This window comes from Pleurodeles waltl, chromosome 5 (assembly GCF_031143425.1).
Source record: "Pleurodeles waltl isolate 20211129_DDA chromosome 5, aPleWal1.hap1.20221129, whole genome shotgun sequence".
Taxonomy (NCBI): domain Eukaryota; kingdom Metazoa; phylum Chordata; class Amphibia; order Caudata; family Salamandridae; genus Pleurodeles; species Pleurodeles waltl.
This window is the reverse complement of record NC_090444.1, coordinates 1,804,983,930-1,805,008,498: the sequence shown is the minus strand read 5'-3', so window position 1 is coordinate 1,805,008,498 and position 24,569 is coordinate 1,804,983,930. Positions and strand designations below refer to the sequence as shown.

General features: G+C 46.6%; 1 protein-coding gene across 1 annotated transcript in view; it reads left to right on the top strand.

Annotated features, from left to right (window-relative positions):
* The first annotated feature begins 1,355 nt into the window (after positions 1–1,355).
* LXN (latexin) overlaps positions 1,356–24,569 on the top strand; it is an 80,160-nt gene continuing 56,946 nt past the window's right edge. The window contains exon 1 of the mRNA XM_069236275.1: positions 1,356–1,590. Within this exon, the coding sequence (XP_069092376.1) occupies positions 1,462–1,590 (129 nt within the window). The 5' untranslated portion in view covers positions 1,356–1,461. The remainder of the gene's footprint in view (positions 1,591–24,569) is intronic.

Here is a 24,569-nt window from a genome sequence, read left to right as displayed (position 1 = left end):
CCTACTGCTTGTGCCAAGCTACCAAGTGGGTGAGCAGGGGTTAGCTGAGGGTGATTCTCTTTTACCCTGACTAGAGTGAGGGTCCTTGCTTGGACAGGGGGTAACCTGACTGCCAACCAAAGACCCCATTTCTAACAATCGCGATTAGCTTAAGCGCGCTCCATTCCTCTTTTTTTTTTTATAACAGATGCTGCTTGTGAGAATAACACCCAACGCGGGTGTAAAGGAGCAGGAGATGCCGCATGCTAGTGCCAGGACCATCCAGTCCCATTTCTAGTGCGTTTTCACACGCCCAGGCTTTGATTTCATGTCAATTTCCCTGGTCATGCGAGCCTATGCTGACAGCTCAGCAAGTGGAGCCTGCTGACATTATTTAAGACCACAAATTATGGAAATTGCCTCAGGCAGACAAGATCATCCCCTATGCCAGGGTAAATAAAGGCTACACAGAGGGGAATTTTTACCTGAGGGGAATTTATTCTGGCCGGTGATATTGCCCATGCCCTTGATGCAACGGTCACCCAGTATGTAAACAGAGCGTTAACTCTCGTCCTTCAGCCCACAGCTAAAATGAAATGCCCTGTCAGTACTCCCCATCCGACACTGAACCCATGGCCAACTCTCCTCCCTCACAAGACTAAGACGCTCCCCAAACCTAGAACTGGACACATGCGGCAGCTATGGCCCACATATCACGTAGTTTATCCTCAGAGCACGACTACTCGACTCCTACCCCCTCCCATCACCGACTTTTCCTCCCCACTTTCCCTCCCAGACAAAGAGACGACAACTCCCACTCCAATTCATCCTATGACCTTCACCAGGCCCTCAAAAAACGCTGCAGGAGCCTCCAGGACTCTCTAGTCCATTGCCCTCCACGGACCCTTTCCTGGACTGTGACCCGGACAACATTGCCATCCACGTTTTCCAGACCGGTTCCCCCTCCCGCAGGCGCAGAATATGCCCACACAGGTTACATAAACCTTTTGACAGAGGTACTGGATCGACTAAGATCGGAATATCCAAGCCCTGACATTCCAATAAAGATAAAGTGGGGTCCACGGAATTCAAAAGGTTAACAACCACCGAACTAAATGGTGATATTTTTTTTGTGAAAGTAGGCTGTCAGATATTCAACGGTTAAGCTGGAGAGACACTGGCAGGCTGTACACTGCAGCACTAGACGTTTTTGTCTAAAACATTTGCAGTGCAATCAGTGCAAAAGACAATAAACGAATTAAAAAATAAATGGATCAAATTCTTAGCCAAGAGACGCTTCTGCAATAAATGACGTGTAAAGGGAGAGACTAGAGAGCGCTCCTTGAAGTGTAAACAGACGCGGGGCCCTTCCTGAGGGGGCGGGCGGGGCTGCAGGCGGAGCTGTCGGGTCGGGCCCTGTGGGTTGGGCCGCTGCTACACCTGGCCTGGCAGCTTTAGGCCCTCGTACTGCTGGCAGCAAGGATGGAAATACCCCCGTCTCATTACCCGGCCACCCGGGCAGCATCCCTGGTGGCGAACTACATCAACTACCGGCAGGGGGCGCCGCACCGCGTCTTCCAGCCTGACTGGGTGACAGAGGCCCGCCGAGAGGTGAGCGGGGCCGGGGTACTGACAGCCTCTTGAGGCGGTCGGAATGGCGAGGTGAGGGGGATGGGATCCTGAGGAGGGCAGGGGGTGATTGGTCCGGGCTGATGTCCAGCAAACCAAGAGAACCGCCTCCCGTTTGTAAAACCGTTTGTTTTACAGTAACTATCTTGTGGTGGAACCCCGGCGGTTTATTACGTCATATCCGGAACCTTCCAAACGCCCCCCTCATCCGGAGGTGAGGAGACTCTTGTCCCCGCTCGTGCGTATCTGCCAGTTTTTCAGTTTGCCTACAGCCTCTGTGACATCTCCGTATTTTTCGGTGGGCTTGTGTGTGACATTTGATGCCCTTTCAGTGACACTGCTCATGAAATAAAACAAATATCCCAAATGAACAAATCAGCGCAATATAATGCTTTGAAAATGGTCGTAAAACATCCTTGAGTGAAGCCCGGACGGAATGAAGGAGTCAGTCACGCGGATTGTGACTGCTGGCCTTTCCCTCAGCACCCCCTGCCCACAGTGGTGCAAGCACAAGACACAGAATTGCACTTTGTGCAAATTCTTCTGTTTAGTTTTATGACTGCAACATTTCAAAGCTACACATTTATTACCTGCTAAGCAATAGCACAAATGAAGTGAAGCAAAACTAGAATGGGTAATGTTGGTTAACAGCTGCTCCACACCTGGCCATTCATTTTACTGTGGACCCATAAAGGAACTCATTACCATTACCCTCACTCGGCACCTCTACCCTGTAGGCCCTTTTTTATTTGCTCGGTTGATCTCAGCCTTGCCGAAGGGCATACATTTGTGTGAACGCATGCAAGTCTGGTGGGTGTGCGGTGGCATAACCTATAATGCGTTTTTCTAAGACGAGATGCGTGGAATTTGGCAGATCTGCACATGTGGTACACCCCTATAATTCCCTAGTTGGAGCACCAGGACATAACATTTTCCCCCTGCTATGTAAGCATTAAGAAAGCTGGAATGGGGCCCTATGGGTAGTAAGCCGCACTTTACAAGTTCTGATTGATTGATTGATTGATTGATTGATTTATTGAAGGTCATTTACATAGCTGTCAACTTTCCTGTGTGCGTATGTATGATGTCAGTAGTTGGCCTGTGTTTAGGTGTGCCACTTCAATGGCTAAAGTGGGCTTATGTGTGACATTTAATTGCCTAACCTGTGACACTTTGAGTGACATTTTATCACAAGTCAAAGTAGCTGTGCCTGTATTATAAGGTTAATTTCAGAATGTCCTAAGCAACCCTTAAAGAGTTCAGTGTAGGTAGGTGAATGGGCGTTTCCCGCATAAGGGACATAAGATGCTGGATGTTGCATGCATCCCTTGTTAACTTATGAAAATATAAGTACACATGTCAACAGAACCGATTCAGATTGGACTTTGCAGATTTTTAAAGACAAAAATGGCTTTATTTTATCTACCTACAGCCTAAAATCGACCATGCTTCAACATTGGTAGGGAAAATACATTCCCCCATTTTTTGGGGTCAAGCGTGCAAGCATTCTGGCCTGTTGTAATCGCTCTGTGGGCTTTTAACCACGCCCACTACTACTATTCATTCTTTGTTGTGCTTGTCTTAAATGCTTCATTTTTATTGGTGCATTTTGTGAAATGTCCCTCCTCTGCGTGCTGAGTTTCCTCCCAGGCGATTGTACTAAGTGAACATTTTTGTTGGCCATCACACTACGTCACGCTTACTCCTGTTACAGCGTGTGATGGCCCCTCCTCTGGTTTTGGATAGCCTTTCATCCCAGCCGCAATCCTTTCTAGATATTCAGGCAGGGAGCCAACAACTCTTGCGTTCCTGGCGGCTGTGGCGCTTTGAATTGACTTGCTTATATCAACTGTTTTACTTTTCATTTTTAATTTATGTGGCACGAAAAGTCCAGTTAGGAATTTACAATGCTAATAACTCTAACTCTAGCAAACTCGAGACCCACTGCATTGCAAATGCTTGTTTTTCTTCCATGTATTTATAAGAAAATAAACGAAGAACAGGCTGTCTACACTGTAATTTTGCCTGGGTACAGCGGTTTGTAGCAAGCACTGGTGTCTCTAAATGCTGACTTTTGCCATGTGTAGCTACAGTAAACAAAACATCACAAGGCTGATACAGCAATTAGGACTTTTTGCCACCTGATCACAGAGAAACTTGTTTTCACATTTTGACGGCGCTGCTCCAGATATCTATGAGTAGGTGCAGGTTACTAGCAGCATGGTAACAAATGCATATTGCTCTCACTGTGTGTACTCAGGCTTTCTGGCATGCTCGCTGTCACACAGAACACCCTCAGCCTGGAATCTGTTTGTGAAAGAGAGAACTTTCCTTGAGAAGTGCATTATGCTTTACTACAGTGCGTTTTTTTTTTTTTTTTGACGGAGTGTCGGTATCCATGTACGACCAGGGGTTATTATAACTCTTCTCTCATTTTCAAACACACAGTTTGTGTTAATAATGAGGAATTATTTGTGGCAACGCAGTCAAATATTTAAGGGTAGCCCCATAACTTCCTTTACACGTTCTAGCTACATTGCCACAACAAACTGGAATTCGTTCACCCCCACCCATTCTCCTACCCGGCAACCCACCAGCTCCTGGTCCACTTCCACTATAACCTCTTCCTACACCAGTAAGCCTATACTTCCGTGCCATGCGTGCTGCTGTTCAGAGCCTCTGTTTAGATGTGGGAGCCTGCCTTTTGTTGTGTGAGCAAAGTAAACATATTGTCACCTCTTGCCACTGCAAAGTTGTATGGGGGCAAACAGCCAGGACAGAGACAAAAAGCAGAAACACTCCATGGGATACTACAGAACTTACCTTGTGATCCCCCTGGCCAATGTAATCTGCGCACAGGACATCAACATCCTCTCCTGTTCCAGTGAGTCGTAACTCATACTCTCCCTCTCAGACAAGACCCCTATTGGGATGAACAAGCCCTCTGCATGGTAAAGACATGCATCCCTGCCCTGAGTGTCCAGCTGTAGTGTTGTCTGGATCTCTATTGCTGATTGGCTAGTGGCTGAGATTAATTCAAGCATCCCAACTTTCACCTTGTTGTTTTTGCATTTGCCGCCCTAAGTGCGCCGCATATGCCCAGAAGTGGGTCTCAGTCTCACTGTACCACTGGAACCAAGCTATACCTGGCTGAAGAGCCCTAACTATGGTGAAACTGTTCCTGGTTTGCTTGTGTTCTGGTTCAGGGAGGACATGGCCTGGTAGTTCAGACCTGACAGTTCCCATGAGAAGCAGGTTCAAGACTGATTTGCATATAGCTGTGTCTACTGAGGTGGCATGGTGGGCAAAAACAAATGGATTGGGATGCGACCCAGAGTAATTGCCAGTGGCTGAGATTAATTCAAGCATTCCATCCGTCACCTTGTTTTAAAAAAAACGAATAGTTGTAGGCAAACACAGATCATGCCCATGCAATAGGCCTTTCTCAATAATTGTGGTCTTGTTAGACTGAAAGGGGCGTTCAAAGCGTTACCCTCATAGTGATGGAAGGCTAGCACCTTCACCAAGAGTTGGGCAGCACAAGCACGGTGGTGGCAGCATACCATGTAGTGATCAGCAGTAGTGAAGAGGACCTTCTTATCCTGTATCAGAAGAGTGAGGCATACAGGCTCACTCACCTTTTTAAAAGTTTAGCTGCTGTGTGCTTAACTCTTCCTTGGCCTACATCAGGCAGATGTGTGGTACTGCAGAGCACAGGAGTAGTAACTCTGCACTGGATTTATGAGTGCCTTGGAAGGATCTCCAGTACAGGGGCAGAGCAGTACTGTTTAGTGCATGTGTGGATAGAAACAGGTACTGGGTGTATGTATGCCCAAGAGAAATACATTACATGAGCGATATAGTGCTACGCAGTGTGGGCGCAATGACAGCATGTGCTGGATGTATGTGTGCTTGCATGAAGTACAATACATGAAGGGTGAAGTGTTGTGCCTTGCTCACATGGAGACTGTGTGTGCTGGCAGTGTGTGTTTGTAAATAGCACACCCTGGATAAACATAGAAAAGCATCACTGTCACTTCAGGTATGGTAACTCATAAATCTTCTAGACTGTTGCCCAGGGTGAGTCGGCAGATACATTTCCCAAGTAAAGGTGTGATAGGATTACTGTCCTAACAAGACTGGAGGGAAGCTTTTTCTTATGGAAGAGGAAGCCTCACACACTTATTCATGTCATGCTTCATCATCAGCAATCTCTTCTTACCCTGGTAGGAAAATGCCATCAGGACAGACTCAACCACCTTGCGAACCTGGACAGGAGGGAGTTCTTAGATAAAAGCTGCTGGACAGAAAAGGGATCCAGGTTCACAAAAAATACCTTGTGGACAACTGGTATATCACCTTTAACAGTGGCGTTCACAGGTCCATCTAAAACGAGGTGTGACATTACTGCTGAGATTAATGACTCTGCAGGGCTGAGGATCCCTATCTGGAATGGTGAATTAACACCGGAAACTAATTCAACACCCATAAAACCACTCAAGTCCTACCTGAGTGATGATACTGGTACAGTGACTAGATTATAGGGGATACCGTCCCAAGCCACTGGCCGTAACAGCAGCTGGGAACAGTTCCTATAGGTGCACATACATGGTAGACCTTTTGACAATTGTGTGACTAGAAAGGAGACCATCCCATTCCCAGACCAAAAGCCGGTATTCCCTATAATCTATGGTCACTGTACCAGTACCATCACTCAGGTCCAAAGCGAGGAATGGCCGCCGTAGTGAGGGCGATTGCATACGAAAAGTCTGCACCTGGAATGGGATTACCACAGCAACCCCATATGCCAGGAGAGGCTGCAGGTACCACTTTTGTCTAGGTTCCAGTTGTTGCCCTGACCAAAGGAGTACTTCAATGGCCAGCAGGTCGAGTCCACATACTGTGATCTGCACCTGACAAAATCACAACGGTTCACTGAGATGGCACTGGGACGTTGCACCTGCATTAGAACTCTGATTGGGAGCTGGAGGATCACATGAGCCCCCCCACTTGCAAGAGGAAGAACAACTTACCTTTTGTGTCTGCTGAGCAGGAGCAGCTGCAATCACTGGAAAGTGACTAGAAGCGCTGCTCACCAGGGAGAGTCTGCGCCACCGGGTGCTGCCGCAACCATTGTGACTGACCTGACTTTGCCGTACAGAATCTGGACTTGGAGCTCCAGAGGAGAGGGCATTCACTGCACCTCTGAACACTAACATACCACTGGTATGGGTAAGACTGAAACCGGGCCTTTGAGGCCCCCGGGGACTTGCTGCTAATAGTGCTGCAATACCATAGACCATGGTTCTGCAAAGTCGGTCCTGGAGAGCCGGATCCATGCCAGGTTTTTCAGGATATCCACATTTAGAAAAAAGATGTTTCAGAAACCTACATTTTTCTAAATGTGGAAATGCTAAAAATCTGGCATGGACCCGGCTCTCCAGGACCAACTTTGCAGAACCCTGCCATAGACACTTTGACTAATTTCCTAGGGGACTGGTTACTAATAGTGCTGCAACACCATAGACACATTTGACTAATTCCTAACGAGTCAAAGGGAAAACTCTTGAGTAGAGCCTAATAGTTTGCATTCCCTGGATGCAGCTACCAGTGAAAGGGAATAATCCCAAGCATATTACACGAAGGAGGGTGGGACAGGGATTGGCCTGACAAATACTAGTGCCCCAACATCAAGGGGGGGTTGTGTTATAGCGCCTGAATGTCGTATACCTTTGCATATGTAGAGCAGTTAGAAATAAAATACTTTTTTATTTTTTTTATTCAGAAAACGAGTATTGGACATTGATTTATTGTGTGCAACGTTTGCGTTTTTGAGTTATGGGTCATGTTCACTGACTTGTATCTACATCCCCAAGGGAGCCTTGACTGCCTGGACACACCTACTACTGAGATTCAAGTGCTGAAAGGGTACTTGGCACAGTTGCTCAGGACTCATAGTAGGTCAGTCCTCGGGACATCAGAAGTAAAAGGCCTCAGCCACCATGATTGGGCCCAGGAGCCTGTACATGGCCTTCTATAAGGGGTTCTTACAACCCCAATAACAAGAAACAAGTTCATAACCTGCATGACCAAAGTAGCTAACTGGATGAAAGCCAACCTGTCTTAAGCTCAAAACCGACAAGATGGAAGTAGTGATTTTCAGCAAGAACATTTCACCATGCACTTTAACTGGTGGCTGTGGCCAGCCGAACTTTGGCCCACACTCAGCAATGATGACAGGAACCCCAGACCGGAGGAGTCAGTGCCATCATTGCATTTTACTTCCAGACCTTGAAGATGCTGAGGAAGATCTTCAATTGGCTTCCAGGCAACACTAGAAAAACTGTCACCAGCAAGTTGGACTGCAAAAACACCCTCTAAGCCAGCATCTCCAAGCAACTTACTAGAAGACAGCAGCCCATTCATAACTTGCCAGCCATCTTCAATCTCCCACTCAAAACTGCATCACATCACACCTCAGGGAGCGCCGCTGGCTTCCGATACACGTGTGGTCATTTCAAACTCCTCACCTGTGTGCAAGCACACACACACACATTCAAGGCACTACACAACGTAGGCCGTACCTACCTGAACAGTCGCTTCTTCCATCAACAACACAGGCACCTTCGCAGAACTCCTATTAGCACACATCCCACACAAAAACAGAACCAGATCTTGCAGACCGCGTTTTCTTACATCACTCCTAAAGCGTGAAACGTCATCCCACTCCACATCATAGCCACCTTGAATTCTGCAAGAAGCTGAAGAACTGTTTTTAAATTATCCAACCTACTATAGGCAGTGGTAGACACACATCTGCTTAGTGCCAGGATACCCTAGAAGGTGATAGTGCTCTTTACAGATACACATAACATAACATGTCTATGCCTGATCCATTTTCTTTTATTTCTGGTCGCCTCAAAAACATGGAAGCGCTGGTACTTACAATCCACAGTATCTGTGCCAGAAAAGTGTCAGTACTCTCCCATTAAGTGTAGTAGAGCAGTGCTGCGCAGTGCAGGTACTGTTCCTTTTTAAATTAACGAAGTGTAGGTACTCTGTACTCTGAACTGGACATCACCTGCCCATTTGAACACTGGTTGCCTCACTCAATAAACACAAACTTTCGGCAAAAAACATGCATAGTTGCCCCTTAGACATCCAACATTCTGTCGACATACAGGACAACTTAGTCTCGGGCAATGGTTTACGTAACTGAAATATCACAGGGTCTTTCCTGCCACCAATTTTTAGCAGGGCCAGCTGCGCATATGAAGCTGGCTAGTTCATGTTGCAGTTTGAGTGTACCGGCCAGGCTGCTGCTGTATGCCCGGCTCTTTGAGGCCTCCAACTCTGGAGAAAAGACAAAGCTAGTCTAGGAAGCAGTACACACCTTCACACTTAACCTGGCTGTGTATCAAGATGTAAGGAAAAGGAGTACCAGAAATAAATTGTAGCAAACTGGGCCATGTGGAGGATTCCATTACAACCACAGACACCTCATTTCTTGGCCCGGCTCACACTGCCTGGGGCATATTAAAGTGGTAAACAGACAACTGCTGACTGCACACTTACAGCATTGACAGCAAAGTGCAGTGACAAATAGAGAGGCAGTAACTATGCATGATAATCCTTTTTAATGGGGTGATGCAGGGACATGCCTCCAATGCGTTAGACTAATCTGTGATGCATGGAACTTGATGGGCTGCCTTTAGTAACTGCACACACTTAAATACTATTAGTTTATACCATAAAATCTCGAAGGTGCATGGGTGGAGCCGTATTGCCTCTAGCGATACAGAGGATGATTTTCCCTGCTCTTGATCTGCTGTGATCTTACTCTTGTGCTGGGGCGCCCCTCAGCTACAGCACTAGGGTTTTTGCCCATTGTGTATCCTTCCGAATTGATACCTGCATGCTCTTTCTCAGTTGGCGGTCTTGGTGCATGGTTGCTCATCCACAACTCATCTTCCAATTCTCCTGACTTCTTCCCTCTACGCAGTCAATCCTTGGTACCTTTTGAAGAAAGATACATTTCTCGTGACCTCTTCTGCACCTCTCTTCACCTTCACCATGGTACCATGTCGGTGAATCATTTACCACAATTGTAATTCAGAAGGCATCCTGAACTTGCTCCCCAGCTAACGACTTGCCTCCGGGTACTCTTTAGTTACTTCTCCTGTGACAACACAGTAATACGTACTTGTCATCAAAGGAAACAGGAACCCAGCTGGGGTGATGCAGGATTGCCTCCCTGACCATTTGCCCCTTGCATTCCTGACTCTGCACCTGACCTGTAATGGCATGCAGGGTCTGTCGACACTCGCATAGAAATGAGTAGATGGCCCACTCCAGGGTTTGTGAGTTGGCCTGTGAGATGCAAATTGCCTTGTTCATGGTCCTCAGGAACTGTTCAACTTCCCCCATTAACCTGGGGTCGCTGTGGCGTTTCTTGTTTGTTATGTTTCATGACTTGAAATACTTGGTCAGCTCCTACCCATGAAACAGGGGTCAGTTATTTGTGTGTAGTCTTTATGCTTGGCCAAGTGTGACCACTTCCTTTTTCAGTTAGGACAAAACCTCACTGGCAGCGGTGGTGGATATTATCCCTACCTGTGGATACTTCAAGGAATCATTCTTGACGATCATCATGTGCTGGCCACCTGCCTGACGAGACTGCCAACATCTATACTAGCACAGACCCAGGATTGTCACAGAGCTTGGTCTCTGATAATATGGACTGGTGATTTGGGCTTCCTGGATGCCTGACACATTAGACATGCCCTCCCTGTGATTTCTACCAGCGCATCCAGCTGAGGCAACCACTCTTTGTTCTGTAGGGGATTCTTTGTCTTTATCATGCCTTGATGCCATACATGGCTAGCTGGATCATCTGGACTATTACACAGCTGAAAATGTTGGGACAGTGGAGCTCGGAGGAGGCTCCTGTCCGCAGCTGCAGGTGGCTCATGTCACACATTATACAGCGATTCTAGTGGTCTTTGTGCTTCAGGCGTCCTCTGAGCTGTGCGATTTTTAGCATCTCCCATCTTCCTGTGCAACCTCTGTTAACACCAGCTGCCAGTAATCATCTTGTTGGGTGGCGGTTCTTCTGGCACTCAGTGTTATGGGCACTGGCAGTGGTCATTCTGCTATGTACTTGACTTACTTCTCTGTCTCCTGAACTTCTAAATATTCTTGAGGGGTCGCCTAAAGACTGCCAAGTTCTCAAAGGTCGGTTTGTACTCCACCTTGAATGAATATTCTAGTAGTTGGAAGACATAATTTGGTTGAAGTTTCACTGATCACCCTTGAAATAAAGAAATTTGTGACTTATAGTCTGTATGCAACATAAAGAGGTGGCCGTACAAATAAAGATGGAATGGATGGCTATCAGTTAACGTTCTGTCTGTGAGTGGTGCTGCTCTGTAGGCTTCGGGGGCGCACTTGCCAAAGTCTTGTTTTTGAAACAGCACTGCAGCGAGACCAGTAGGTCTGGCATCTGCTGACAGCTCCATGGCTGAATCGAAATACACCAGGATGGTGTCTGCGGGCAGCAATTCTTTGATCTGTTGAAACTCTTCTTCACGGCAGCAACCTTAGCCCCACAGAGAGGCAGACTTGGTGAGTTCTTTCAGACTGGGTGATGGCCGTTAAGTCTTTAATAAATGATCCACAATAATTCACTATTCCTAGGAAGCTTCTGACTTCTGAGACACAGGACAGTGGTGGAGCTGTCAGACTTCAGTGGGATCCGAGGCAACCCTTTCTGCTGATAATAGAACATTTCCTACCAATCGTAAAGGAAAGTTTCAATTCTATAAAGGACACGGAAACAAGGATTATGCATAACTTTCTTCTTTTATCATACTCCAGCAGCTTCCAGAACCAAAGAACAGAGGGAAATTAAACTGCAACATTTCAAACAATCAGTCTCCAGTACAGTGTTGAAGAGGTATGATAGCTTCCTGCCTGTCCTCTTTCTTCTTGTGGCTGCCATCATCAAGTAAAGGGGACCCATTTACTCTGTCCTCTGTTCATTTCCTAATAAAAAAAGAGCTAAATTGTAATATGCGAGATAACCTGGTAGGTGCTACATAGAGAATGAATTGTAATAAACATGTTAAAACCTTCAGTAGTCACCTTTTATTACAAGCATTTGCTGTTGTCACCATAAAAGTATAAAATCGTACCTACTCTTTAACTGGCAAATTCGATCCTGCAATTCTTCTCACAAAGGCAGGGGCTGCTGAAATCATAGGTCTGAGCAGTGGGAATATCCTTGCCCCCATGTCCTTAATAGAACTGAAACTTTCCTTTACGTTTGCTAGGAAGTTTTTTTATTCTACGTCAAGACCGGAAGTGAAAAATTTGCACTTTTAAAGCTTACACACCACCAACAAGGCTATATCCACTAAAGAGTTGAAATTAAGTTTTGTAAAAGTGGATTCCGAGGGCCAGTCTGCTACATTCATTATGTCCTCTATCCCTGCACCGAATGATAACACTTTAAACAACATAGCACTCCTTGCAAAGTGGGCACCGAAGGTGAACGTATCAATAGTGGCCTCTTGCATCATCGCTTTGAAAGGTCTCCTGAGTGAAATGAGTGGTTGATGTTCACCCATGGGTCTATCCTCTTCAGTTGCCGTCTCATTTGCTTTCAGGCATTACACCATGCCCATCCTCCCCTAGTATGAGTTTTGGTGCTCCTGCAAACAGTGAAGGTGACTCAGTCTGGGGTATACGTTATGCCCGACAAGTTCAGGGTCCTGATGTCAGAAACTCTCCTGCATGATGTCAGACACTCTCCTGCATGATCTGTGCATAACAGCATTGCCAGCTTCCTAGAAAACGACTTCCTATTTAGGAATTTGTTCTGAGGCCAGGACAAGATTAGGTGAGGCATGCTATTAACATCCCAAAGGATGGAATAGCTGTGTTCTGAGCAAGTGATAATATGCTGCCCGAGAAGTTTCCTAACAAGGATGTTCCCCCACTTGAAAGCCATCAACCGACAAATGCTTGTCGAAATGGCAGCTCTGAAGGAGTTTACTGACCTGTAAACCATGCCCTGCAGGACTAAGTTGGTGAGGAAATTTAGAATGTGTATGAGATTTGATTTTACAGGATCTAGGGACCTAGAGAGGCGATATACCTGTCTCTGGTTTGCAGTGTAGAGCAAGACCCTATAACAGTTTCTCTGTCTTTTTTTCAAATTCATTTTGGTCTTGCATGTCCATGACTGTCTCCTTTTATATTTGGGTTGCTTTTCTCACCCAGGTATACTGGCTTCACCTTCCCACCCTAAAACCCACTGTGCTCCCTTGTTAGTAATTGTCATTTGAAGTCCTACCACCCCAATAATGAGACACCCACCTTCAAAAGATCTGCCTTCAGCCTTGATCACTGTGAATAGAGCACCTTGTGATCTCTGCCACCTGCAGCAGGCATTACCTGGTCCAAGTAGAGATCATTCCAACGGCTGACACAGAGTTGACAAATTAATATCCAATCCTGTCTCCCCATCACACTCTTTCGTGTACCTCAAGGTTAGCACTTAACCTTTACATTTGACCTGTTGTCATTATTAGGGTGAGCACTGTAAATAAACTTTTTATGGTGAAATTGCACTACTGACAGTGATTCCAGTAAGAAAAAAAAAAAGAAAAAAGGTGTACACAGGTTTGAAAAGTTTAACAATATGAGGCCAAGTTTAATGCTGCCAGAATGCTCTCTGATTAGATGCAAAGGTTTGCAGAAGCTTGTAAGCATAAAAATGTTCAGGAAAAAAATAAAAAAAAACTTTTCACTGCTATGAAATTTTAGGTGCTACTTCTTTGAAACGTGATTTAGTAAAAATGTGTTGATGCATGCTTGTATTTCTGAAAAATATTCCTAATGGAAAATCACTGTAGCCATTTTCAATAAGATTATGGGAAGCATGAAAATAATCAAGCACTGGCAAAACCAACCAATCCAACTTTTTTTTGTGAGTCTTTTGGTTTCGTCAACGTGTGTCTTGTTTTGACATGGCTTTTGTAACACTTTATTGTTGTGGGTGCTGCAAGACCTTCACCTTTGTAACAAACACTGGCAAAAAGAAAAAAATGTTTTAGGTCTCAAAAAGCACACATTGGCACCAGAGGTGTAAGAAAGGCCCTGCAGCCCCCCTCCAGTGGGCCCCTTCAGCACAGCACCTGCCCTGAGTAAGTCTGGAGGAGGAGTGGGGCCCTCCATGTTCTTTGCAGGGGTGGTGGGGGGCTCCAGTTTCATTATGTCACTGATTGCCACAGTAGTTCCTGGCACTGAGCAAAACTACTTTGTTTGCCGTTATGCTCCTTGTGGAAGAGCAGAATGGGATCACTCACAGTAAAGCCATCCAGTAGATAGAGAGAAATGGAAATTTAATAAAAACAAAATGTCTTTGTTAATGCCAGACCTAATTAGGGACCCGATTCTTAAACAAAGTCACAAAAGTGAACCATTGGTATGTCTTTGAGTTAGTGGCTTTCATGAATTCACAAGAACTTACAGAAGTAGACCAGGAAATCATACTCCTAGAAAATATTTGTGAACTACATTTTAGCACGAGCAAATATACATGTGTAGATTTTCTTATGTGAAAATCTTTTGAGCGTTTACAAGTTCACTTTCCCGCCAACCATTTTTTCCCAACCCTGAAGAACTCCTACTTCTGCCATTGTTAGGAGTAAATTTCCGACCTTTCTCATTATAGGAAGAGGTTAGAGAAGAGCTGGTGAAAATCCTTAAAACATGCAGGTTAGTAGGTTTGCAGAATTAAAGGCATTCCAATCCTGGAACTATTGCTTACTGCTTCCTCCAGCCCCAGTATGTAGATCTGTGGAATAGTGGCAAAATAAGGAAATTGCTGTAGTAGGGATTGAAGTTGCAAGTATTCATGCCCTACTACAGTAGTAGCCCTAGCATAAGCAGAGAGGCTATAATCAGAGCTCTTACATTATTTCCATTATTTTTCGCCATACTACATGGCACCAAAAGGCCAAGTAGATTTTTTTTTACAGGACAAGTAGATTTAAGAAGCAACCTGTTCCATGGACAAGTAGATATTTTAGTAAATCCCACACCCCTGACATCTGCAGTATAATTTGCAGATTTGACGAAAAAATTGTTTCTAGCTCAAAAGTATCAAAGTTACTGAAAACGCAGTGACACGTGTTGCTGAGCAGTGGAAGATTGTTTGTAAAAGTTGACTGGTCACCTTTCAATTGATTTTTGCAATTGTTTAGTGTTAAACTGTTAAAGACATTACTAGCATGTAAAAAAAGACAAAATAATGCAGTAATACTATCACAAAATGTGGCACATTGTGCCAGATATTTTTGTCTTTTCTTGATGCATAATTTAGTCAAATATTTTTTTAAACACTTGTTATGTTTCCAATTTCAAAATGCAAGCCACATTCACTTAAAACAGAAGTCCTGATTTAGATGTTGGAGTGGGAAATACTCCATCACAAACGTGATAGATATCCCGTCTGCCGTATTACGATACCATTATATCCTATGAAGATCGTAATACAGCGGACAGGATATCTGTCATGTTTGTGACGGAGTATTCCATCGGCTAAGATCTAAATCAGGCCCAGAGTTTCTTAAGAATACCGTTAGAAGCATATTCATACAAACACATTCGAAACGTCTGTGGATTTATGTATCTGCAAGCACACTTTATTAGTCAATTTGTACTCCTGTAGTTTGGCACAAGCCGGCTCTAACCCGTTCCCAGAAATTCTCAATGAAGGGCACACCTAGAGCAGATGAAGAAAAGTGCCCTTTTGTTCACACCCTTTTACACAGATATCAGAGGTCACTCACTCCATCTTCACCAATGTAGCTCTTTTATAGAATGACCTATGTGGAATATGTAGTTGCAGTAATGGAAATCCTGCTTGGTTTGCAACCTATCCCCAGGGCATTGGGGGTGTGTGGGGTCGCAGGGCTTGCTTCCTCTCTTCGTCTTCCATAGCCCTGATTTCTGCCTCTCAGTCTGTTTTTAACCGTGCCAGTGGGTTGGGGGACTTGTAGGTTACTTGCCATAGCCTTTTTCAAAAGGTGTTCGGTGAGTCGTCTTTCCTTGAGTGGTGAGTGCTCATCTATTGTTGTTCCTTTGTCCACCTGTGATAGGAGGGCATGCCTGACCTGCAAGTGCCTGTATGCCTCTGTGTTCACCAACCCATGATCCATTTGGATTGTATCCCAGGAGATCGAGCCCCAGCTTTCCATTCATGCCAGATTGCTGATGCTAAATTGTGTCTCAGCGTTTAGAGCCCTGGAGGCTCCCCACCTCTGTCAGGGTGCCACTATCCCACAGTGGGATCTCAATTGTTAATTTCCTGACCTACCCAAGATATTTGTTGACTGATTTTCACCTGGCTACTACCATACTGATGACACAGTAGGTCTCTAGCAGGTCTTGTTCTGTAGAGGGCTGGTGAGTAGCCTCATGCTCTCATGGCCATTCCATCCTCCCTCAGTAAAGGTTGAACCTGCAGGACAAATGCCCAATCTATGATGACTATCAGTTGGGTGGCTCAGTAGTATTTCCCGACATCTGGAAGAGCAATGTCTCCACTGTAACCCCCCCCTAACCTTTTGAGTTTGACGAGGGCAATACACACTGCTTCTCCGCTCCTTAACAGGAGCCTGAGTTCTGATTCAACCCTCTAATAAATCAGCGAGTATATAAAAAGGTGTGTTTTGGAGTACAACCAGCAGTTTAGGGAGGGTAATCATTTTATACAGTGCTGCTCGACCTAATAGTAGTAGTGGCAGCGTTCTCCAGTGCTTTGTCATTTTTATAAGTTTCCAACACACGGTACAAGTTTGCAGTTTTAAGGTTTCGGGCTCCCTTGTAATGTAAATACCCGGAGATAGAGATGTAAAACCCTCAGCTGAGATTATAATTGGGTCTGTTTTGACAGGCCATTAGGCCCATTGTGGTAATGGACATAAGAGGGATTTTTCCAATTGTATTCTATAGCCCAAGTAGTTCCCAAATAGCTGTAAGATCTGCTGAAGGGAATGGTGGCATCTGGCTGTGCAATATACAGAGGGATGCCGCTCACATATAACAAGATATGCTCGCCCCATCCCGCTTCCCACTGCAGGCGGCACACTAGGGGTTCCTCTCGGATCCAACAATCCAGGGGCTCAAGTGCCAGGGCAAATAGCATGATGGAGAGCTGGCATCCAGGTACCAAATAAAGATGGAAGGGGGTCTGACAATGCAGCATTAACTCTGACTCAGGCCAGTGACTGCTGGTACAATAACGTAGCCCATCCAATAAAGTTTGGGCCTAATCCTACCTTTTCCACTACACCCCACATATATGTCCATTCTAGTATATCAAAATCTGTTGCAGCATCTAAAGACATGACCACTTTGTAGTGGCATGAATGAAGGATGCGAGGCAGCTGCATTGTGTTCAAACCGTTCTTTATTCTTTTCCTGCCACTAACAACAAGGCCCACGAGGAGCCGGCGAGAGCACCGCCGAGTCGCGTCTTCCCGCTCCGCTTTCCTTCTGTGTCTCCCGCCGCCCCCTGATGTCACGACTACCCTCGATGCGGATTGGCCGCGACGTCAGGAGGCTATAAACATTAAGGAAGGACAAACCCTGTCCCCGACGTCTAGTACGTCAACTCACGTACGACATCTCCCCTTTTAACAGAACAAGAACTTATGGAGCTTCATCTCATAACAAAATCTTCGAACCTCTTGGGAGATCGGATATGCCTCATTGGCCTACTAGAAGTATTATACTGGGGTGAACCCACCCCGACGGCGCATGCATCCTCTTGATCAGAACTCATCACGTTGTGATTGTCACTCTTCGCAGGTTCGGTCCTGCTACCATTCTGTCCTTCGACATTCGTCAAGCCGCGCCATGCTTTCTCACATCGCTCTGCACTTCCATGCCCGATTCGCTCTCTCATAGGAGACGTACTCACATACTCCTCATCACTACTGACTACATCCCTGGCTCCACGACCTTGCCACTCATCCTCATCGTCCGTGCTTTCGGTCCCACACGCACGACTACCTCTCATGATGATTTCCTCCTGACCAGCCTTGAGCCTGATGATGTCGTCCTTGCTTCGCCATCCCCTTCCTTCCAAACAGACTGCCCCTCTTGTCACTCCTTGCACCCGTACAGGGGTTTGAAACACAGACTCTCCTTTCATTACCTTGTTAGGTTTCTTCACCAATACCCAATCCCCCTTCACTATATTTTTAGTTTTGGCTCTATTCACATTGTCAGCATACCGCTTGTTGCTTTCCTGTTTAGCCATTATTCTTTCTTTGACTCTCAATCTCTCGTCAGATACTCCCTCATTTTCCTCCCTCATGTCATACCACTTATTGAATTTGGGGGTAAGCTCACTCATGCATCTTCTCCCTCTCATCAAGTAGAATGGAGTGTGTCCCGTAACTTCACTGGGCGTGTTGTGAAAAGTGTGTACTTTGTCTGCTAGAAACGCTTTCACATCCATATGGGAGGCGACTGCCTGTTGCACGCCCTCTTTGAGGAACCTATTCATCCGCTCGACCTGCCCATTGCTCTTTGGGCTGTACAGCGGGGTCTTCTCCTGCTTAATCCCTAACCTGGACAGAAAATCCTTCATCTGCCTGGACACTAGCTGGGTGCCATTGTCGGAAACCATGATCTTTGGCTGCCCCTCAATCGCGAAAATTTTCGTCAATGTCTTGATCACTCGTTCAGTGGTAACTTCCCTGACGAACTTGTAGTGAATCCATTTGGAGAAGTAATCCGTGAGGACGATGAGATGTCTACACTCGTCTGGTAGCAGTGTGAATGGGCCCGCGAAATCAATGGCAATCTTGTTCCATGGGCCGGCAGGAATGTCCACCAGTTGCAGCTCCCCTTTTGCCGTCTTCCAATGCTTGTCGGCCCTTAAGCACGGTCCGCACCGATCAATGAAGCTGCAGACGTCGCTGCATATCCCTGGCCACCAGTAGTACTGTTTGAGGAGATTTTTTGTAGCGGTACTGCCCGGGTGACCCTTATGGGCAATCCTGATTAACTTGTCTCTGAAACTTTCCGGAGGTACAAACAGCTCGTGCCTCTTCACAAAGCTGCCCTCAATGGTGAGTTCTGGGCTGACCTGTTGAAAACTCCTGAGTGCTCCGTGCAAGTTCCGGACCGGGGGCCATCGAGACGTCATGTGGTCCATCACCCTTCGAATAGTCGTGTCCTTCTCCTGAGCCGTCAACCACTCTTCCTCCGATATGGATCCCTCGCACATGGCTGTAGCGTCAACCATTGCTACCACGCATTCCGTGTCATCCAGGGAAGCGTCCTCGTCACCCGTGACTGGTATGCGCGATAGGCAATCCGCCCTGCAGTTGAGGCCACCCTTGATGTGTCTGATGTTGAAGTGATATTCTTGCAACTTGGACAGTAAACGTAGGAGCCTCGAGCTGGCTTTGCCATTGCCACGTCCTTTCCCGTCCATCATGTATATCAAGGGTTTGTGGTCAGTGACCAGTTCGAACTCCCTGCCCCACAGATAGTTCCTCAGTTTCTCCACGGCCCAGACGCATGCGAGCGTCTCCCGCTCGATGGTGCTGTAGTGCTTCTCTGCTTCGTTCAATGATCGGGATATGAATGCCACTGTGTTCTCCTTCTTCCCTTGAAATTGGCAAAACACTGCGCCGATGCCCTTGGCACTAGCGTCAACCGTGATTACGTTCCGGAGATCCTTGTTGTAAGGCTGTAATATTGGAGCCGCGGCGATTGCCTGTTTGACGGATTCAAAGGCATCATTTTGTTCCTGCGCCCACGTGTACTTTTCGTTCTTCCGTAGCAGTTTCCTTAGAGGTTCCACGGTGGTCGCGTATCCTTGCATGAACTTGGAATAGTATTCACTGAGTCCCAGGAACGATCGTAAGGCGTCCTTGTCTCCTGGGCAAGGGGCGTCTCGTATGGCCCTCACTAAATCATCTTTAGGCGCAATGCCATTTGGAGTAAGCACATGCCCTAGGTATTCTATCTTCCCTTCCATGAACTTGCATTTGTCCTTGGAGACCGTCATCCCCCTTTCTTTTAGCACCTCCAGCACTCTGCCTAGCAGTTCCAGGTGCCCCTCCACATCTTCCGTGTGTATCAAAATGTCGTCCTGGAAGGCTTCAACTCCCTTCATATCGCGGAATAGAAGATCCATCAGCTTTTGGAAGACGCCCGAGGCCGATGCAAGGCCGAACGGAAGACGGACGTATCGGTATGCTCCAAACGGGGTAATAAAGGTGGTCAATTCCTTGGAATCCTCCGTGAGACATACCTGGTGGTATGCGGACTTCAGGTCTATCAGGGTGAAAAATCTCGATCCTGATGTGGAAGCTAATATCTCCTGAATGTTGGGCAGAGGATGGCAATTCACCAGAATATTTCTGTTCAAGGATCGCAGGTCAACACACAACCGAATGTCCCCTGTCCTCTTCTTCTTAGACACCACGATTGCGGACACCCACTCTGATGCACCTGCTTCCTCTATTACTCCTTCCACTTTCAGCCTATCCAGAACAGCTTTCAGCTCGCCCCTTACAGAAAGAGGAATCGTTCTGACCTTGTGCTTAATTGGTATGGCACCCTCTTTCAACTGTATGGCATGCACAAAACCCCTTACACACCCTACCTTGTTTTCGAACACGGAATCAAATTCATCGAGAACCTCAGCTAATCCTTCATGCAAATCCTTCATGCAAATCCTCAGGCTGCACAAAATTGACCCAATCATCTCTCAGAACTATGGGATCTTCTGCCCCAGGGACTAGCACCACACCCAGCTTCGCCAGGTCCTTCCACCCCACAAGGCTCCTCCCTTTTTCAGCTACATATATCTTTGTTCTCACCGTGCGCCCTCGAAAGGTGAGGGATTCCCAGAAGTACCCCCTCATCACTATGTCATGTTCCCCGAAGGCCTTTGGATTCGCATCCGTCTCATGCAGTCGTACATCTTGCCATTTCAAATCAAATGTCCTATCAGAGATCAGGGTAAGTGGGGAACCGGAATCAGCCGTAAATGGCAATTCAACCGCACCAATCATGACAGAGCCAATGGGCCCCTTCACTCTTCCGTCCTCATCATAAATGGACAACACAATGTCCGCATCCGCATCCATGTCACTCTCGCTCACCGAGCTCACTCTCATGCCCGTACTGTATTTCTTGGCTTTACATACGGCCGCAAAGTGGCCCATCTTCCTGCATTTAGAACAGCTTTTGGACAAGGCAGGGCAAGTCCTGCTGTCCGCTAAGTGGTCCCTTGACCCGCATCTAAAACAAGCGAGCGACCTCCTGCCTCCCCCTCTATCACTCGTCGCCCTGTCTGGAGTCTTGGGCGCATGTTTATGCTTGTCCTGCACATAGAACACATTTGAAGCCTGACTAGTGCTCGCCAGTTCCTTAGAAGACATCATGGAGCGTTCCACTGCCTTTGCAATGGCCATCACTTCTTTCAGTGAAGGATTCCTGCATGCAAGCAACCGTTCCTGCACTTTCTTCGAATAGCAGTAGAACACCACCTGGTCTCTGATGTACGTATCAGTCATCTCCGCAAATTCACAGTCTTGGGCCAAAACTCGTAAGCACGCAATGTACTCTTCGATAGTCTCTCCTTCCTCCTGTTTCCGCAGTGCGAATTTATGGCGCCCCACCATGATGTTACACTCCTCAGCATACTGCAGCTCAAGTCGCTTAACAGCCTCCTGGTATTCATTTAGAGGAGTAGTAGCTCCAGGGGCATTCATATAAACCGGCAAGCTATCAAAAACCTCCTGGCCTGCCTTCCCCAACAGTCCGAATAACAGCGACTTTTTCCGCTCGGGGCTATACCCCTTACCATCAATGGAGACGATATAGTTCTCAAATGCGCGCAGCCATCCCTTCCATTTCATGCACGGCTTACCAGGAGAGTCCAGGAAGAGAGGAGGCACGCAGATATGACCGGTCTGCGACATGACGGAAAAGCGGGCTCCGCTCCCGGAGAGACCACTAGATATAGGTGCAGCAGCGACTATGGAAGTCTCCTGGGCAGCGCGGGATGATACCCCAAGACGTCGGACAGCCGAGGACCACCAGTATACGGGCCACTTCCTATACGGTGTGCACAAGTGGACAGGAACCCCGGGGCGCAGGCCTACTTCCTGGTCCTCACGTGGCAGGGATCGTCAGATATCGGTCGCTTGGGGCTCCCCAGCATCAGCTTACCGAGAGCAGTGCACGTGGTCATCGGCGGGGAGACATCAGCGCGCCCCATTAACATCAGGAACCATCAGGCATGGAGGGCTTCACTCGTGGGCCATGTTAGAAGCTGTGACCCTCGTCGCCATTTGTAGTGGCATGAATGAAGGATGCGAGGCAGCTGCATTGTGTTCAAACCGTTCTTTATTCTTTTCCTGCCACTAACAACAAGGCCCACGAGGAGCCGGCGAGAGCACCGCCGAGTCGCGTCTTCCCGCTCCGCTTTCCTTCTGTGTCTCCCGCCGCCCCCTGACGTCACGACTACCCTCGATGCGGATTGGCCGCGACGTCAGGAGGCTATAAACATTAAGGAAGGACAAACCCTGTCCCCGACGTCTAGTACGTCAACTCACGTACGACAGACATCCACGTGCAACCAAATAATCATCGAGTATTCATTCTTGTCCCTGTAGTTGGCATAAACCCAGATTGATCTGAATGAACAGGTCTGTTGTTTACTTTTCTAAGTCCGGTTGCCATCACTTTCCGTGTTGAGGGACGAGATAGGCCTACATGAGGCACTGGGTGTTAACCCTCCTTAAGTATGGTTACAATAGAAGCCTGCTGCATAATTTGATCCTCCCCTGCCGTGTAATTCCAGTGGCCCTGCCTACACCTCCTTTTACGCCAGCCAAGCCTGACTGCAATTACCCACAATGCACTAGGCTGAAGCTGGCAAATCCTGGTTCACACCACTAGCCCGTGTATGCTGTGTTCTTTAAGAGTGGATGGAGCCGAACATATGCTTCACAGTTCAAATTTGTCGAGCAATGAGAATTATCGTGTCAAGTCAGGTGATCGATTCCCCTGGCCTGAGCAGGGCCGATCACATGATCAGGTTTCTTTCTCAACAGTGCGAGCTCGGTAATCACATCCACTCGTGCAAAGAATATTCTTCACTTATCAGTTCTTGTCGTGTTTAAAATGCTTTGCAGAAATATCTCCCTTTTTATCGTATAAAATATAATTGAAGCACATGCCTTTGTCACATAGATGACATTTAAATAAACAAACAAGGGCACCATGAGAGTGGGCATCCTCGTGCACCGAATAATTGAACTTACACAACTTCCCCCGGGGTCAAAGAACAGATCATGCAACATCTCAAAGTTTCCTTTCAACGTTTCAGGAAACGTAACCCAACCAACTAGAGATAAAGGCTCAGTAAAGCAGCAGAGTTGACACTGAATGCCCGTCCCATCTAAATCTGTGTGCTTTATACATTGTATTGTATTGCAAAATGTATATAGCGCATCTGCCTCTGTGGGGGCAACTGAAGGGCTTGCCTACCTGGGCAACAAGCTACGCTGTCTACTGAGGGTGCTGTATTTGTTTTTTGGTAATATGTGTTGTCTTTGTGTTTTTAATCCTATGTAGAAAGTGCTTCCATATCATTGTGAGATGCAAATGAGCTGTCATAGTGTGTAGCTAGTTGGGACCTGCAGTGCTGGACTAGATTAAAGTTCTCCAATAAGCCAGCAGTTTGTGATAGATCTCATCAGTTCTTTGATGTTTCTTCAGTTGGTAATGGCTGGTTTATTGGCTGGTACAGTACAGGGTGATGGACAAGGCCTATAGCAGATATGTCTTATGTGAGTGTAGGGGGATTAAGCTGAGGAACGTCAAAAATCAATACTTTTATACATTGCCATGTCTGATTCAAATATTGATTACTCCCGGCCTGTGGGGAATAATAATGAATACTCACCTCACCAAAGCACATACAAGTAGTCCAGGTGTCCTACCAACCCCAGGTGGCTGGTCACACAAGGATGCTGTCTCCAACCATCACCTCTGCATGTTCAGCAGATGTGAGATGGGTAATAAATCTGCCTTGGGAACCCTTGAACTGCCCTCAGATGTTCCCAGTGCCATTTAAACCCTCTGGATCAAGTGGCTCCAGCAAGGCAGAGTGACACCCACTATGCATGGTGGACCACAGAGTGGATAGCTTCCCACTCTGTTATCTATTTTGTTTGCTCAATGGAGGTGGGTGCAGGCCCAAATTGGAGACCAAGCTCGACGACAATAGGCAGCTTGTGCTTGATGGAGAAGAAATTCTCGATGGAAGAACAATGACCAGGTAAACTTGCAACTCTTCCGAGAACGACATGTGCACAGATGTTAAGTTGGAGGTGGGGTTAAGAATTGGGGACAGGAGCTAAAGGACTACGGGAACAAAAACTAACTAGCATTTGGATCCTTATTTTGTGGTGTTCCTGTGTTTCAAGAGGGTCCGGATCATGTTCTCTTTTGGGTATCTCGTTCATGGGCATTGCTTTCCGAGCAATCTGTCATGTTAATTGCCCCTAGGATAAGGTTGTATATGGTTTGATGAGGGGTGTGTACATCTCTGCTATGGGACACTGCAAAAAACACTAACAGCAGCTAATCCATTGAAATGGGACTTTGAGATTGTATAAATATTATACAGATTATAATTAACAAATATCATTGAGGTCCTCTCAAGGTCCCATGGTATTACACCAAAGATCATTCAGGCTCATAACAGTTACTATTGTGTGATCATAATATTTTGTCGATTGTTTTTAACCTCTCGGGTGCCCAGGACGAGATGGTCTTGCCTTTAGCCATGGTTGACATGTGCCGAGAACGAGGCCACCTCGTCCTGGTAGCAGCCTTTGGAGGAAGCG